General features: G+C 47.7%; 1 protein-coding gene across 1 annotated transcript in view; it reads left to right on the forward strand.

Annotated features, from left to right (window-relative positions):
* Window positions 1-13,745, forward strand: part of LOC126531174 (uncharacterized) — a 125,054-nt gene extending 111,309 nt beyond the window's left edge. The window contains exons 3-4 of the mRNA XM_055071008.2: window positions 12,685-12,897; window positions 13,585-13,745. Coding sequence (XP_054926983.1) covers window positions 12,685-12,897; window positions 13,585-13,663 — 292 coding nt within the window. The 3' untranslated portion in view covers window positions 13,664-13,745. The remainder of the gene's footprint in view (window positions 1-12,684; window positions 12,898-13,584) is intronic.
* The last annotated feature ends 2,131 nt before the right edge of the window (window positions 13,746-15,876 follow it).

The following is a 15,876-nucleotide window of genomic DNA, read 5'->3' on the forward strand; positions in this document are numbered from 1 at the left end:
TTGCGTGGCTGTGTAACGTTTACTAGCACTTTTGGCACGTTTATCCCCTCATTCTGCCAATTCTTCTTTGATGAGGGCCCGTTTTAGCGTCATTCTTGAGCTTCCGTTCCATGCCGCCGCGATTTTCGACCAGCCAGCGCAAGCTAAGTAAGGGAAAGCCGACCAATCGTAGACGCCGGCACCACCCTCTTCGTCCGGTTATCGACTTTCAGTGCAGTGGCTCGGCCCCGTCGAATCCCTCTCCACTTGAGCGTTCTCCTCGCCTCTTGTCAGCCAATTAGATACGACAAGCCGCTCAGTGTAGGCAATGTTATTCGTTTTTCAAGCAAACAAAAGTGACCTCCTATGAACGAGGAGAGCGTTTGATTGGTCTGTTCAGACAACCCTGCGGGTGACCGCCCGGTGCTTGCGTTGGCGGTTACGCAAATTTGACGTCAGGAGATTGGAATAGAAATATATTGGAATAGTTTTACGTTATAGGGCCCAGAGTCTTTTCTGCTTCCTTCGTGGAAGTGGTGGGCCTTTTCGCGGCGCGACTAACTGGCACCGCAGTGGAGGGAGTACTGTCACTTCGCGCATGCGCCTTCTTCGAAGACGTACGATGGTGCCGACGTCGACGCCAACGCCGGACTACTTCGGCTGCCTCCCTGTGGGCCGAATTGTCTCTGGCCATTTGCTTGAGAACCGCGCGCTCCCTCTTGATGCGGGGACAGTCTTTCGACGAGGCCGCGTGAGGGCCGCTACAGTTGGCGCACTTCAAGACCGTGGCACCGCAGGTCTGTTCTGCATGAGGTTCAGCGCAACGGGGACACAGTAGCGAGTTGGGACACACGTCCTTGACGTGTCCTAGCCTGAAAAACTGATGACATTGAAGCGGCTTCTGGATGAATGGTCGAACCGGATGTCGGAAATGTCCGACTTTAACGTGGGATGGGATACAATCCCCCTTGAATATTTCTTTTACGCAGCGCGTATTCCCAAGGCGGCGCACTTGTGTAATGATCGTACCCTCGTATGCCGGCTTGATGAGGCTAGGTAAGTCATCATTGGGAATGGCAATGCCAATGTCGTAAATCACACCGGCTATGGATGTGTCGTCGATCGGAATAAAGGGGCGCATTTTGATTCCGCCTAGCTCCGTGATTTCTTGAAGTTTTCCAAGCGCACTCGCGTTGTACACGTCTATGGCGAGTATATTCTTGCGTGGATTTATTCTTATGTCTTTAATTTTATCCGGTGCCACACATTCCAGAAAAATAGATAGGGCTTGCCCGTTTAGCAATCGTAGGTTGCTTGACGGTTCTTCCGACATAAAGATGATGACGTGTGGCCAGCGCGCAGGCCTTGACTTCAAAGTCGTTGTGCTCGCCGGAGTTGACGGCGCTGCATTGACGATTTTTCTCCTCGCCCTCTTACTCTGGACGGGTATGAAGCCGTCGTCGGATGAGTCGTCTTCCGACATAGAGTACAGCTCGGTGTCTTCGGTTTCACTGGGGGAGCCAACTCGCTTCCTTGCGGTTGACGGCCGTGACGACTTCTGGCCAGGCGGGCCTCTGGCATGCTCCGCGTCCATGGCCTCAAGACGGGAAGGTGAGGCACCTCGAGAGGCGAAGATTTTACCAAAAAATCACAGAGGACAGAAACAAGTGTTCTGCCAAGAAGACACTTCGTCGTCTTCCCTTCGGGTAAAAGAATATAAATACCTTGGTATACGGATAAACGAAGGCGATAAATATCTGGAAACACAGCAATAAACAATAACAGTAAAGGGGAAGAGAAACACGGCCATAATGAAGCACAGAGCGCTATGGGGATACAATAGGTACGAGGTGCTCCGGGGTGTGTGGAAGGGTGCAATAGTTCCAAAACTTACATTTGGAAATGCGGTTGTTTGCTTGAAATCAGGGGTACAACCAGGTCTCGATGGCAACTAAAAGTCAATGGGACGCTTCGCAGGGGGCGCTCACGGGAAGACTACAATTTTCTTTTTTTATATTTTCTTGTACCCTCAAGACCGAAGTATTACAGAGGGTAGCGGGTAAAAAACATACACAAGTAAATAACAAAGCCGCAAAAATTGTTAGTTATTACAGCAAAATTTATTAGTTAAATGTATCCGGGAGAGATGATGTCTGATAAGGCTGAACGAAACTTTGAGTTGTCCTTGATTAGGACAACTGCGCCGGGAAGGTGGTTCCATTCCTGAGAGGTCCTCAAACGAGTCACTTCCCGAAAGGCTGGCATGAGAGAGGAGAGCCTAATTAGGCTCGTCCAATCCTTCGTCATCAGCCACGTTGCGTACGTTGCAGCCTACCACAGATGGCTGCAACACGAACGAAACAAAATCAACGTGCTCATCAGAAGAGCGTACAAGACGGCGCTGGGCCTGTTCGAGTCCACCAGCACGACCCGCTTATTACAATTCGGGCTACACAATACGCTCGGAGAAATAGCCGAAGCGCAACGGACCTCTCAACTGGAGCGGCTGTCCATGACCAAAGCCGGGAGGAAGATACTGGACGATCTGGGAATTAGACGCTCGAACGAGGTGGAGATGAAGCTCCCCGTCCCCGAAGAGGTCCGACGCCAGACCAGAATCCACCCCATACCGAAGAACATGAATACCGAGTTCAACAAGGGAAGAAGAGCGGCGAGGTCCAAGGCTCTCATCGACCAGCATGCCAACGACGAACACGCGCGGTACGTGGACGCGGCCGAATACCAACGGAACGCCTTCGCAGCGGTCGTCATAGGGGCGTCAACCGGCGCCACGAGGACTGTCAGCGAGCGTGAGAAGCGCCGGAGCGGAACAAGCGGAGGAGGTAGCCATCGCCCTGGCCATCGCCGACGCAGACTGCCACATGGTGCTGAGTGACTCACGACAGGCGGTGCGAAACTTCGCCAAAGGGCAAATCTGCAGGGAGGCTGAGCGCGTACTGCGAGCGGTAAAACTAGAAGAACGAAAAGTACGACTCAAGTGGTTCCCGGCGCACGCGGGCGACGCGTCGGAACGCAATGAGAACCACAATGAGACGGCACACGCAGCGGCGCGAGCGCTAACCAACCGCGCCCCGGCGACAAACCGTCCGACGTGGTTCGGAACCAAGGACCGCATGACGGATTACAATGAAATCACGAAGGCCTACCGCCTGGCTCGCAGGACTCTCCCACCCCCGCACCCGAGACTGAGTCGAGCGGAGGCGGTAGTACTGAGACAGCTCCAGACCGGATCGCTACCTAGCCTGAAACTGATGAATCGCATGTACCCGGAGACATATCCGACAGATATGTGCAGAGTCTGTCGGAGGGAGACCGCAGACTACACGCACATATTGTGGGACTGCATTAAATATCCAGAAGACGCTAAATCAAAAACACTCCCACCGCGGCTCGAGGCAGCCGCGAAGAGCTACGACCGAGACGATCAGCTCTGGGCCGTCCAGCAGGTCCTCGAGGCGCTCGAAAGGTACGGACCCAGCGAGCCGGCAACGGCGAGCGGAGACCCGCGCCGAGTAACGGCAACTTCGAGGATGACGTAGGCCCTCGTCGGGGCGCGCGAGCGCCCAACTGCAGGCATAAATAAAGTTTCTCCAATCCAATCCAATAGGAATAAATTATTTGTTGCAGGTTCTGGTGCGGCATTGAATAATTTCAACCTTATGGCTATGATCAATGCGAGAGCACATGTAGGTAGGAGATGATATAAGATTATCGCGCAGGTAGGAATTGTGGAAATATAGTTTATGAAATAAAGCAAAAGTATGAAAAGTATGAAATGAAGCTGTGCAGGGTGATATAGGCTGGACCAGTTTTGAAGTGAGGGAAACTCACAGTAAAATTGATTATGAAGAACGACTGAGGAACTTGGAAGTAAATGGGCTGGGAGAGTGTTGATGTATTTAAACAGGAAAAACATTGCTTCAAAGTGGAGTAAAAGAACTAGGAAGCTTGCCAGCAAATACGCGGCATGTAGGGTGAGCAACACGGCAACAAAGAACATCAAGCGGAAAGTCCGAGAGGCTGAGAGAATCTCATGGGTGACGGCAGTGGAAAAAAAAACTGCTATCAGTAACTACTTGAGAGGAAAAAACGAAACCAGGAAAGAAACAATTTCTAATAACTCAAAGGGAAACTCATAACTTTTCGAAGCGAGATCAGGATGCCTTAGAACACGCACTTATAAAGCGAGATTTAAGAAGGAAGAAGAAGCATGTGCTTGATTCGGTAAAGCTAGAGAAACGATGGAGCATGTTTTATTAGAATGTGAAGATATCTGCCGAGCAGTCGATTTAGTCCTCTCTGGCTTCCTTGAAGCCCTTGGGTTTAGCGAGAGCAGAGGTAAAGTAAACATGTCCGCAGTAGAGATAAGTAAGCGGCAATTGGAAGATTGGAGGAAGAAAAGTAGGAATAACGACCAACAACGGAGGAGTGCAAAAACAAAATTTACAAAATGGATTCAGAAAGTTTGGTTATGGAAATTCATCGATTGGGTTTTTTTATCGTTTTTTCTTCTTCTTTAACATAGCTAGGACATTAGGCAATATGATAACAAGAGCTTGGTGGCGCAATCTACCACTCCGTTTCAAAGGGGACGCTTATAGCATCCTTACATCCATCCTTTCCAACCCCTCCAACTTACCCTTCTCTGATGGTTATCGAATAAACATTGCACAAGGAACACACTTATTAGACATTTTGTAATTCTCGTTTCAGCGCATATTCGCAGTGACGGGGTGCGTCTTCACAAATCACACGTTTATATATATATATATATATATAACAGAGGATTCACAAAGAACGAACATGACCGCAAATGTTACGCGAACGCTAGGTAACGGAACATGACCTAGTAGAATAAACTGCAGGAATAAAATCGTTACGGGTAAGGGAACGCACATTGTCAGCTAACAAATTCCAAGGACAAATTGTTCCGGGGTTAAAGCTGTACTTAAATGTATTAATGCGTGGGTAGAAAGGTTGCAGATTAAGTTCTCGGCGACTTCTGGTAGAAGTTTTCTTAGCGAGTGTTAAGTGCGCACAGCTTGATAGACTGGAGGAAGAATTAATGACAGTTTACAAAAAATTAAGCAGTCGAAATTGCGATAGAGGAGTTCACAGAATTAGAACTAACGTATTGTGAGCGAGTAGTGAGGAAACTAGAAACCCAGTCTATTAGTTCAGGGATCTTGATAGTAGCAGTCAACTTTAACATGAATTTAGGGTGAAGCACAGTATCAAACGCCTTCAAAAAATCAATGAATATAGCATCGACCTGGAGCCCGAAGTCTAGCTGATAGAAAACGTCATGAGTAAATTCGATGAGTTGGGTTACACTGCTGCAACTGCGCCGGCAACCATGTTAAACATCAGACAGCAAATTGTCATCCTCAAGAAAGCGAATAATATGCTCGTGAATGATTTGCCCGAGCATCTTGCAGTAATAGGATGTCAAAGAAATGGGTCTGTAATTACTTATAGTATGCTTGTCACCAGATTTCAACATAAGAAACAATTTAGCGAATTTCCTAGATCAGGGCACGACGCCAGACGATATAGTTTTTCGAAAAAAATACTGTCAAATAGCGAGCTGTCCACATGGAGTAGCGATTAAGATAGGAGTTAGGAAATACATCAGGGCCAACCTAGCTGGAACTGTTCGTAAGACGAACTGACAGCAACGTTGGTCATATTATTAGCGATGACGGCTCGCCTATAACAAGGAGTACTTACGAATGATACGAATGAAAAGCTTCGTGAATTTGGCCCCAGAGTTTTTCATGGAAGGCGTCACAATTTGCTGGTTTCCACGAACAAGAAAGAAGTTTAAGGGAAACTATGGTATGTATGTATGGTGTGAGGACAGGTGGGATGTAGACGAATGTATATAGTAACAAAAGAAGAGGAGGTGGGGAGGAGGGCCGGGGGGGGGGGGGGGGAGCGCTTCAAAACGGTGCGCCGATAGATTCCATCATTGTTAAGCGTGATGAGACGTATAAGCCGCAGATACGCGGACACCACGCTTTCGTCAATACACCGACGCCCACCTCGGCCCATCCTCGTTAAACTCGACCTGCGCGCATCTCCACCGATGAACATCCCTGCAGTGCTGCATGTAGGCAAATTTACGCCGCGGGTGCAGCTGCTGCGAGCTTCCTTTGTGGTCCGCCGCGGGGTGTAGAGTGGCTGTCATTCTCGCTCTCCGGAGGAGGGCAGCAACGCTGTTACGCTTCGCCCATGCAGATCGCGTCGCATTTCTTCATGTTTTCAACAGGAAAGAAGAGAAGGAAGGAAAGAAAGAAAAACGAGCTCGCTCGCGCTCTCTGGCATCTTCTTGCCATCCTATCAAGCCGACCAACAAGAGAGAGAAAGGATGCAACGAAAGGCGCACAACAAGAAATGACGCGTAAGATGCAAAAGGAACAGGCAGTAACTGCGTGTAAGATGCAAAGAAAGCAGTTGGTGTGCGATGGAGAAAAAAGAAGGGGTTGGGGGAAGGGGGAAGTAAGAAGAGAGGCGTGTCTGGTGGCATATTGCGTCTCTCTTATGGCGACGGGAGGGCTATGGGGTTACGGAGCGCCTTGCGGCCAAGCGCACGGTGATTTGTTCAGGGGCGGAGTATATAAGCCGCTGGTTGAGGCGCTGCTACGATTCAGTAGGCCCGTCGACACCCCTGTGATACGGAACGGTGAGCAGAGGCATGCCTCTACTTTTCTTCCCCCTTTTTTCCCAGTGTAGACAATGCACGGGTTTTTCAAAGTTGAATTTATAAGAATTCTTAAAGTTGAAAATCCAGAAAAGAACGTGCAATTCAGTCAAAAGAAACAAATAATTATGAAGAGAACTGCGCTACCAGATGGATCTTGGCTTGCTGTGGTTTCATTATATAGAATATGAGCATAACTGAGCGGGAAGTACTGTGTTAACCGCGCTTCGGCGATTACAATGAGGCAAGCTTGAGGCATTGACTGTGTACACTACTAGCTGAAGTTTGGTTTCAAAAAGTGGCTTTGCTGGATATGCCTCAGAGTTCCCATTGTAAACCTCATTCTATAACTCGCATTACATAGTTCTCATGTGCAAGTGCTTTGAAAGAAATTTTTCAAGGAGCACAGAGCTGTTCATGTCATCTTATAGCACCTGGCGATTCGCTACCTTCTCAGTGCATCAGGGCATTTGCCGATTGCCATGAAGCTTAGCGGTAGCAGTTTCCCGCATTTTGTGACTACTCCTTACGGATCCTGTCACTTTGAAGAAACCATCCCCACTCTGCTAAAAATTGAAAGGTGGCAGCCGTATAGGATCACTGGCACGTGGACACCAGCCGTAAAGTCCACTACACCCAGTGCATGTACTAAAGCACCGATTCCAAACAGCTTAGCATTTCTGAAGTGAGCACCAGATTGAGTATATTCGCTGTTTTTAGGATATAGCCCGTTCGTTCTCTGTAAAGATTGTGGCCATAATGTGACCTACGCATGGCGCCACTGCAAGTTTAGCGCGCGCTGGGTAATGTGCCGATTGTCATTGATTGTCAGATGTCGCCTGATTGTCATTTAAAAAAAATACCACTGGTTAGGCGCCAACGATAAGATATGCTGGCTTATGACAAGAGTTTCAGTCTGATTTTGGAGAATACGCAACCTAAAACAACCACTTCTAGCCTTAGGCATGCTGGTATTTTGCCAAGTCAGTCTTTCGCAATTGATTTGTTGCTGAAAACACTGTGCACAATGCAATACATTGCATGTTTTTGGCGGTACGCCTTCAGTAACTCGGCGCAAGGAATTGCTCTCAACCTTTAGGAACCGAAATTTCCATGTATACATTTTGCAAACAGTTTCTGAAAGTTTGTTTATTTTGTGTGAAACATGAAACTTGCGTTAAAATTTTCCAATTAAGCTTTGTGAACGTATACATTAATACTAGAACCTAGACCAAAACTAGTAGCACTCGTACAATGGCAAGTTCTGGTACGAAGAAATACAAAATGAATGTGCGGAAGGCCTGCAGACTTGCTTGCTTTACGATGATGAAGTGCTAAAGATAGTGCTGAGAGTGGGTCGCGTTATGAAACTCTCACGATGACGTCAGCCGAGGCTTAACGCAATGGACACTTACATCATAAAATCACTCTGCCAAGCGTGAATGACTTTCAGGTTGTTGTTCTTCGATTGCCTGTAAACAAAATAGCGAAGAAAAAAGGCCCATTAAAGGGATACAGCCACCTGGGGAGGATGGGGGGGGGGCTACTTTGTAGGAGTCTACTTAGTGGACATGTCTATTTCGTCTGCTGCAGAAGTTCTTATTGGCTGGGCTAGGGTACGCGTGAGGAAGAGACAGGCGCTCTCAGCCAATCAGCATTTCAGCAGTAGATGAAATAGACAAGTCCACTAGGTGGACAGTCGCAGAGTACCCCCCCCCCCCCCCCCCTGTAGTCTCGTTTATTGGCTCGTTTATTTCTGCTTATACCAACCAACTCGAGAAAAAAAAGAATTGGGAATCGCTTGCGTAATAATTAAGTTTTACGTCAAATCCTTGCATCCTTCCATCGATCGTCCCCGTTATTTCCCTGTTCTGAAGGTTATCCCTATATCCAGACTTTTCTTTATTTTTCTTTTCTTTCGGAGGGAGGGGGAGGGGTGATTACGTGATCAACGTGTGTGCATGTCCAGATTTTCGGGATAAGGACGAATTCCCAACAGAAGTTTGCCACAGTGTTAAAGATCATGAACCCGCCGCTGCAGCTCAGCGACTCTGTTGTGCAGTGGCGTTCCGTTGCTGATCCCTAGGTGACCGGTTCGCTTCCAGACCCCGGCTACTGCATTTAGATGGAGGTGAAATACGAAACGCTCGCTGTTAGATGTAGATGCCCGTCAAAGAACCCTACGCGGTCAAAATTAATCCGTGGATCCCTACATTATGGCGTCCTTTGTAGCCCTGTGGCTCCTTTGGGACGTTAAACCACACGGATAAATCAATCAAGGCCTTTAACATGGCCAGCTCTTCCGAAGAGACCAGCCGTTTTCTAGCAAGCTTTAAAGTAAAGCTCTTATAGCGTTGTGTGGTCTCGAGTGGAGGAAACGGTCTTGTTACTATAATTATAATAACACGAAATTTCGGTACGTCAACAACGTTCACGTGATCGATCTTCCCGTTGAGCACAGCACTAAGATACAACTGAAGATGCCATTACCTTTATATTATTTGCTTGCTGTTTCTTAAGAGCTTCGGTACATCTCTTGTACCGTTTCTACGGAAACCCACGAGACCGAAGAATATTTTTGAAAGAAAAGTTTTTTTCATCCACTCAATCGATATTCCATCCTCCAACACGTATATCTGGACAGGACGAATTTTTCATCGACAACGATACTTTCTTTCCAAGAAACCCGCATCGGTCTTGTTTGCAGACTTGCTTGCTTGTTTGTTTTTTCAATACTTTTACCCATCTGCACTAGTTCTCCTTTTCCACTCTCATGAGTACTCTTAAACAACATCAAACAGTGTTTATTTCATCCTCGAAATCGAGATTCATTCCATCGTAAAGAAATACCTTTACAGAAAAGCAGTAAAAATATAGAGACAACTCACAAAGGAGTGCGCGAGCATCGTCTTTTTATTGCCGTGCCTTCGTTTTTGCTAGCAGATCCTTGCTTTACCCTTCAGTTGTGGACGGAATCTCTGCAAAGTGTCCTAGGTAGCAATACGCAAAGGTAATTTTTTTCAGTAGAGCTCGAAACATAATCTTCGCCTGCAAAAAAAAAAAAAAAAAAAAGGCACTAGCAAGGTCTTCTGCGTTTACGCGACGCTGTTAAGTTCATTTGTGATAGCCGCTTTTCAAGTATATCACTTGTCTTAAATCCATATATAAAGTTATTTTACGTTAACTTTGCCCCTACTTCGTAGGTGTAACAAAACTTCCCGGATTCTTGTGGAAGCGAAAGTTTCGCGATGCTTATAAGAAAAGGTATAAATGCTCCTTCTGTGCGAATTATGTGGCTATATTTTGCGCTCATATTTCACGTGAACCTTTTTTTTTTTTTTGTATAGTGCGCAACGTGTCTACAGCGTTCCCCTTTTGCCACTGCTGCTAAGTTTTGCTCTCCGGAACGCGCTTGGTCTCGCAGCGAGAAACCCCCATTTGATTATCTAGCTTCACCACACATTTTCGCAAATGGATATGTGGTATGCCTTATCGCTTAATACTGACATTATTAATGAGAAGTAAATGACTGAGCAATAGTTACGTAAATTGCGCAGAGGGATTGTAAGCGATTCGTTTTTCTGAAGTTTTTTAGAATTTCTCCGCATGTTGATGGAATACTGGTCTAGAGTCAGATGAGAATTACGCAACTTTTGCTTTACTACTGTCTTATTAGTATTGTGTGTGCGTTTAGTACAGTCGCGCTCTCACACTCGAACGTCGAACAAGAGCGGGAAGTGTCAGTTCGACGTTTCCCACTATACGTGTCGGAGGTACGCAGTCCGGCACAGCGGGATCCGAGCTCCAAAAACATCATCGTAACTCACAATGCCATGACCGGCCATGATGAATCTAGAAACAGGAGGTTCCCATGCACTTAAGGCGTCCGACCTGGTGTCCAGCGGGGCTCCGGCTCCATACCATCGGTGTATCACCTGCTGCTGTCTGCTGCTGCCTGCTGCTATCTGCTGCCACCTGCTGCTACCTACTGCTAACTGCTGCTAACTGCCGTTACCTGCTGCCTGCTGCTACCCGCTGCCACGGGCGACTGCCTGCTGCTATTCGCTGCTACTTGCGGCTTTCCTGCTGCACCCTCGCCTGCTTCAGGCTCTTGAAGCCTGCCTAGTTGCTTTGCACGGGCCATCGTGAATGGTCCCTGAAGGGACCGCTCCTACGGGTCACTGTCGGGGTACGCCGGTGGCGCATGCAAGAAGGTTCGGGGAACCTGGAGCATCGAGAACTTTCAAAAACTCTGGACAGGCCTGGTCTCAAACACAAGAGTCGCTAGGCATTATTTTGCTGCGACCGAAAATCTGGACCTGCCTCGCGCAATACTTACGCGGGAGATTGTTCTGCTGGAAGCTGGATGCGCCGCGTAGCTGAGTTCATTAGAGAGGCGGTGCGTCGTCTCTCGAAACTCAATGTAGGCGCACGCAAAGTATGGGTCACTATGGTGCAAAGCTACGGCTACGACCCTACATTGACTTCCGCGTGTTGCTACACCCGTCATCCCTTTGCTAGCCGTGCGTTGTAATGCAATTATTGCATCAAAGACAGCAAGAATATATTTATTAGACTTAAACAAGTACACGTTGTCGTATCCATTCTCTCTGCCCTCTTCATTCAACTAGGTGGACGGGTGGGTTGGCTTTGCATACATGTACGAACAATGTGATATGCTCAATTGGAATTATACCTTTAGAAATGTTGTCAGCTCAATCTTTATTAGGAATATTATTATGAAAGGTGTTTGTTTTATGCCGGCGAGCAAACTGTCTGAAGCCGTAGACATAAAAATTCATTTCTAACTTGGCGCTAGAGATCGTAAAAGCTTTCACTTTATTCCTATTAATGCAGTCTTTCGTTGCACACCGATGGTTCCGGCAATAATTCCGACGTTCCATTACTCCCCCTCGGCGTGCATCTCTCCAATTATATCGTCTCACTCTCGCTATGGTTGGTCGCGGATGGAAGCCACATTCCCTATTATTGCCTTAACAGAGCAGACAAGGTGAAATTCCAAAATGTGGCAGAATTAGATTGTGTCACGTACAACACATGCTGTTCAGGTCGTTACTTCGCCTTCGCACTAATTACGCAGAAGTGTGGGGGCGGGGGGGATGAATGGTATATCATTAAACGCTCTCCGCATCTTACAGTGTCTGGTGAACGCGCATGTGCGGCTTGCGGGCGTAATTAACGGGGGCGCAGTTCACAAAGCCTTTCGTTCGCAAGTGTTTCTGCGCCATTGGCTGGTCGTCTTCGCTAATAATATGTCCGGCATCAGGACTGACTGTCATTCGCTTTCAAGAACAATTCTGGCGCAAGACCTTTCTGTGAATGCGGGCCCAGAATATAAGGTTGAGACACACATTGCTCGTTGTGTCCGCACACACAATACGCTATGTGTGTATCGTCCTCCCGTTCTGTTTTCCATGTGTGTTGAGCGCGTTTACACCTTCGTAATGCTCAACCAACACGCCCAACTACACATTTAAAGAAATGTACACCCTTTGGGTCGTATCTAGCCAAACAACGATTCTCGTCATCTGTCTTGCTTGCGTTTCCTTTCGTGAAAACGCTGCGCTCGCTGCTTTCTTGTCGATAATGCTATGTCCTGCTGATAACGCACATGCCGTTCATGGCTTGGAAGTACCGGGCTCGCAGCGTTAAAGAGAGGAAATGCGGGCATGGCAGATGGTGATCGTTGTTGTATGGTGACATACGACCCAAAGGGGGGTAATTTTGCTTAAGGGTGTAGCTGTGTTGACCAACTTGCAGAAGCGTCTTACGAAGGATACTAAGTATTGTGCAATGTGAAATACATGAGCACGTAGGCTTGACGAACCGGGCCATCGCACTCGCATTGAAATCGCCAGTAGATATTGACGTTTGGAACGACAGAAAGTTGTTGTAGATATTGATGACGTGACGTGAATCACTCCGGCTGACTGACCTGCGTGAACACTCGCGCGTCACAGCTTGCCGCCTGTTCCTCCTCGTCGTCTGCAAACCATGTCCCCTTCGACGCTGGTGGCCATGCTGATGGTGCTGGTGGCCTCTGCTTCCGTCTCGATGGCCAACATGGGCGAAAGCCAGAAGCCCAACATGCCACACGTCTTCCAGAACGAGAAACAGCTCTCCCAGTACCTGCAGGCTCTCGACGACTACTACCTGTTGCTCGGAAAACCCAGGTTTGTGGTTGTTGCGTTTGGCACGGGCCGTATTTCCGAACGATCACTTTTAGACATATAATTAGGCTGCACTTCCGAGCAACCTATGATGGGACACGATGTATAACTCTAGCAACGGCCATTCTGTCATTGCATTCAACGAATTATATTACAACAATTATATTACAGGGCATTTCTCACCACGAAATCTTCTCGTCAGATTCGCTTCCGCCACGTAGTTTTCACAGATAGCGACACGCCCAAAATTAATCAATCAAAAATCCTTCATGTTGTACTGCGGTGCGCATTACGTTTAATTGCTTACTAGCCGTTCCCTAATAAAAGAGGCTTTATTCTTCTATCGTTGAAACGCGCACATGGTACGGCATAGCATAGTATAGACACCCCAATTACTATCTCGCAGATTGTTAGACATGTTCTATATAGATTTTCGTGTCCACGGTGCAAGATGTATTCAATATCTTAAACCGGGGAAAAGAAGTTTGAAACCCTGCAGGAATCTTGACATAGTCGACGTGCAGTAAAGACACATAGCATTTCGGAAATGAACCTCAAAAAGCTCGAAGAGGCTTACGAAGACGGAAGAAATGTGTAGGAGTGTCCCGACCCTTACCGCATATAAGGTTCTTACGTTCATCGAGGCAGCAACTCCCTCTCACATTATTAATGTTCTGTACCGCTTTCCAGGTTTGGGAGAAGTTTTCAAGACAGCTACGAGACCAGGCGATGGAACCTGCCATATACGGAATTCCTTCGAACAGTGTGACATTCAACAGCCACCGGAAGAAGAAACTGAGCCATCCACGACGCCAAATTAGGAACAATAAAAGGAATCAATCAATCAATTACCTCTGCTTCCTTTTTCTTTCTGGCTTGTCTCTCTGTGAAAGCTTTGCCTTCCAGCAGTAGTTGCTGTCTGTAAATGTAGTTAAGCTTTGATCTAGAAAATCCATACATGCGTGTTACTGCTGAGGAAGTTATTAAATGCCTTTCTGAAAGAAATAACAAATTGGACTCTTGTTGTTGGAATTGTCCATTGTTGTCATATAATGACTATACACGTAAGGGAAGGTAAGGGAAGGTACGCTACATTAAAGACGGCTATGCCGAGACACAGTTAGGAAATGGAGGATACCCCTTATTCTATGTAACACGGAGACACAAATACCCAAAGAGCGCTAACTTTCTTATTCTGCAAATAAATAAAGGACGGCAAAACTAACGCGCATATCAAAATCTTTTTTTTAATTGCGTTGTTTTCCATGCGGCATATTATTTAATTAAGTGCATGCAGTCTTTCTTCGTGACAAAGCTCCATAAGTGGCCTGTGGATCTTATCGTCCATAATTAACTGTTCGTAATCTGTGGGCAGGTCTTTTCGTGTTGCGCCATTTTTTGGCACGTTCTCGTGACATTTGTCTCTGGACAAGGTCCCAGCAGATGTCGGGCATCCACTGCACACGCGGGGGCAGGGCAATGCGGGCGCTTTACAGTGTCTTCAGGTATTGCTCCCGGTCCAGGTTACGGAAGGGGCCAGGACCGCCCCAGCACAAAGTCTTCGGTGACAGACTTCCTCCACCGGAGTCAGATTACGAGGAAGGGCGCAGAAACACGGGGGAATTATGGCCCGTGTGTCCCGTTGGAGAATAGATATTATTTCGTTAGCATCCTTAGAGTACTTGACGCACTTTCTGGGGGTTAACTATCTATTTATTTATGTACGTTTCTATCTAACCGTTCTACAGCCTACATGGGTCACGGGGTAGTGCGTAGTTGAATGGGTATCGCATCCGGTTGCTGTGCTGGGGGAACAGGGTCCGAAATCAGTGGTCGGTCCAACTTGAGCCACTGAGTATGTGGCAATGTGTACCTGTGTGCCACCCTTCGACGGAACTCTTTCACGCCGGCATGGGTTACTGCAGATGCGGGACTGGGTAGGTAGCGCTGTTCAGTGAAACGCTTTCACGCCGACTTGTAGCACTGGGCATGCCACTCGAATCTGTGCTGGTCTTCAATGAACGTTTGTGATGGCAACTTAGGTCACTGGGTATCTGCCGGTGGGTGTGTGCCGCTCTTCCGTGAACGTGTCTGACGCCAACTTACGTGACTAAGCATGTGCCACTAGCAATGTGCCGTTCTAGAACAACGAAAAAGATCCCTTAACTTTCTACGATGCTGAGTGGAGTTGTTGAGTTGAGTTGTTGTAGGCTACTGGTGGGATTAGCCTTGCAGTTGCTGCCGGCAATTGCTCCACCGTAGCGACACTTAAAATAAATAAGTCACATAATGAGACACAGACCTCACAATTAAAAATGGTCACTCCTCAGTTCATCATGTGGAGGCCAAATCCGTGTCCTGTAGGTAAATTAAAAGAAGGCGATGCTGAGTGGAATCGAATCCACGTCACACGGATTTCTCAAGGATAGCAACCGGGCGCTTTAGCAGGCTGCGCCACAAATGCACTCGGTATGTGCCGCTCTTCAATGAACCATTCGCCAACTTGGGGTCTCTGAGTACGTGCCATTTGGTGTGCGGCAAGCGAGGGAACGATTGTCAGTGCTCGCAGTCACAGGCGCGCCACGTTTCTCCTCTCGGAGACCACGTGCGGACTTCCCAGCAGCGCCACTAGATGGCGCCACTAGCGCGAGAGAAGAGGTCGGCTGCCAAATGACGCGTGCCACCGGCGCGCCATGCATTTTGGTGGCCACGCGCAGGGTTCGCGGCGGCGACGCTAGATGGCACCAAATGTTCCTAGGGAAGCGCGGAAAAGTAGTCTCGCTGCAGTACATGCCTCATATATAGCTCATTTCGACGGTGGCAGTACGTTGTGTCACTGTATTGCATTACCGTCGACAGTCGTCGGGAGATGGGTTTTGACGAATATTTCTTGCTACGGATGGAGCGGTGGCCGGAAGGAAAGGATGTAGGTGGGCTGCCATTTGAAGGGGAGTTGGTGACCTTGCCGGTCTTGTTATAACA

This window comes from Dermacentor andersoni, chromosome 5, assembly GCF_023375885.2.
Source record: "Dermacentor andersoni chromosome 5, qqDerAnde1_hic_scaffold, whole genome shotgun sequence".
Taxonomy (NCBI): Eukaryota; Metazoa; Arthropoda; class Arachnida; order Ixodida; family Ixodidae; genus Dermacentor; species Dermacentor andersoni.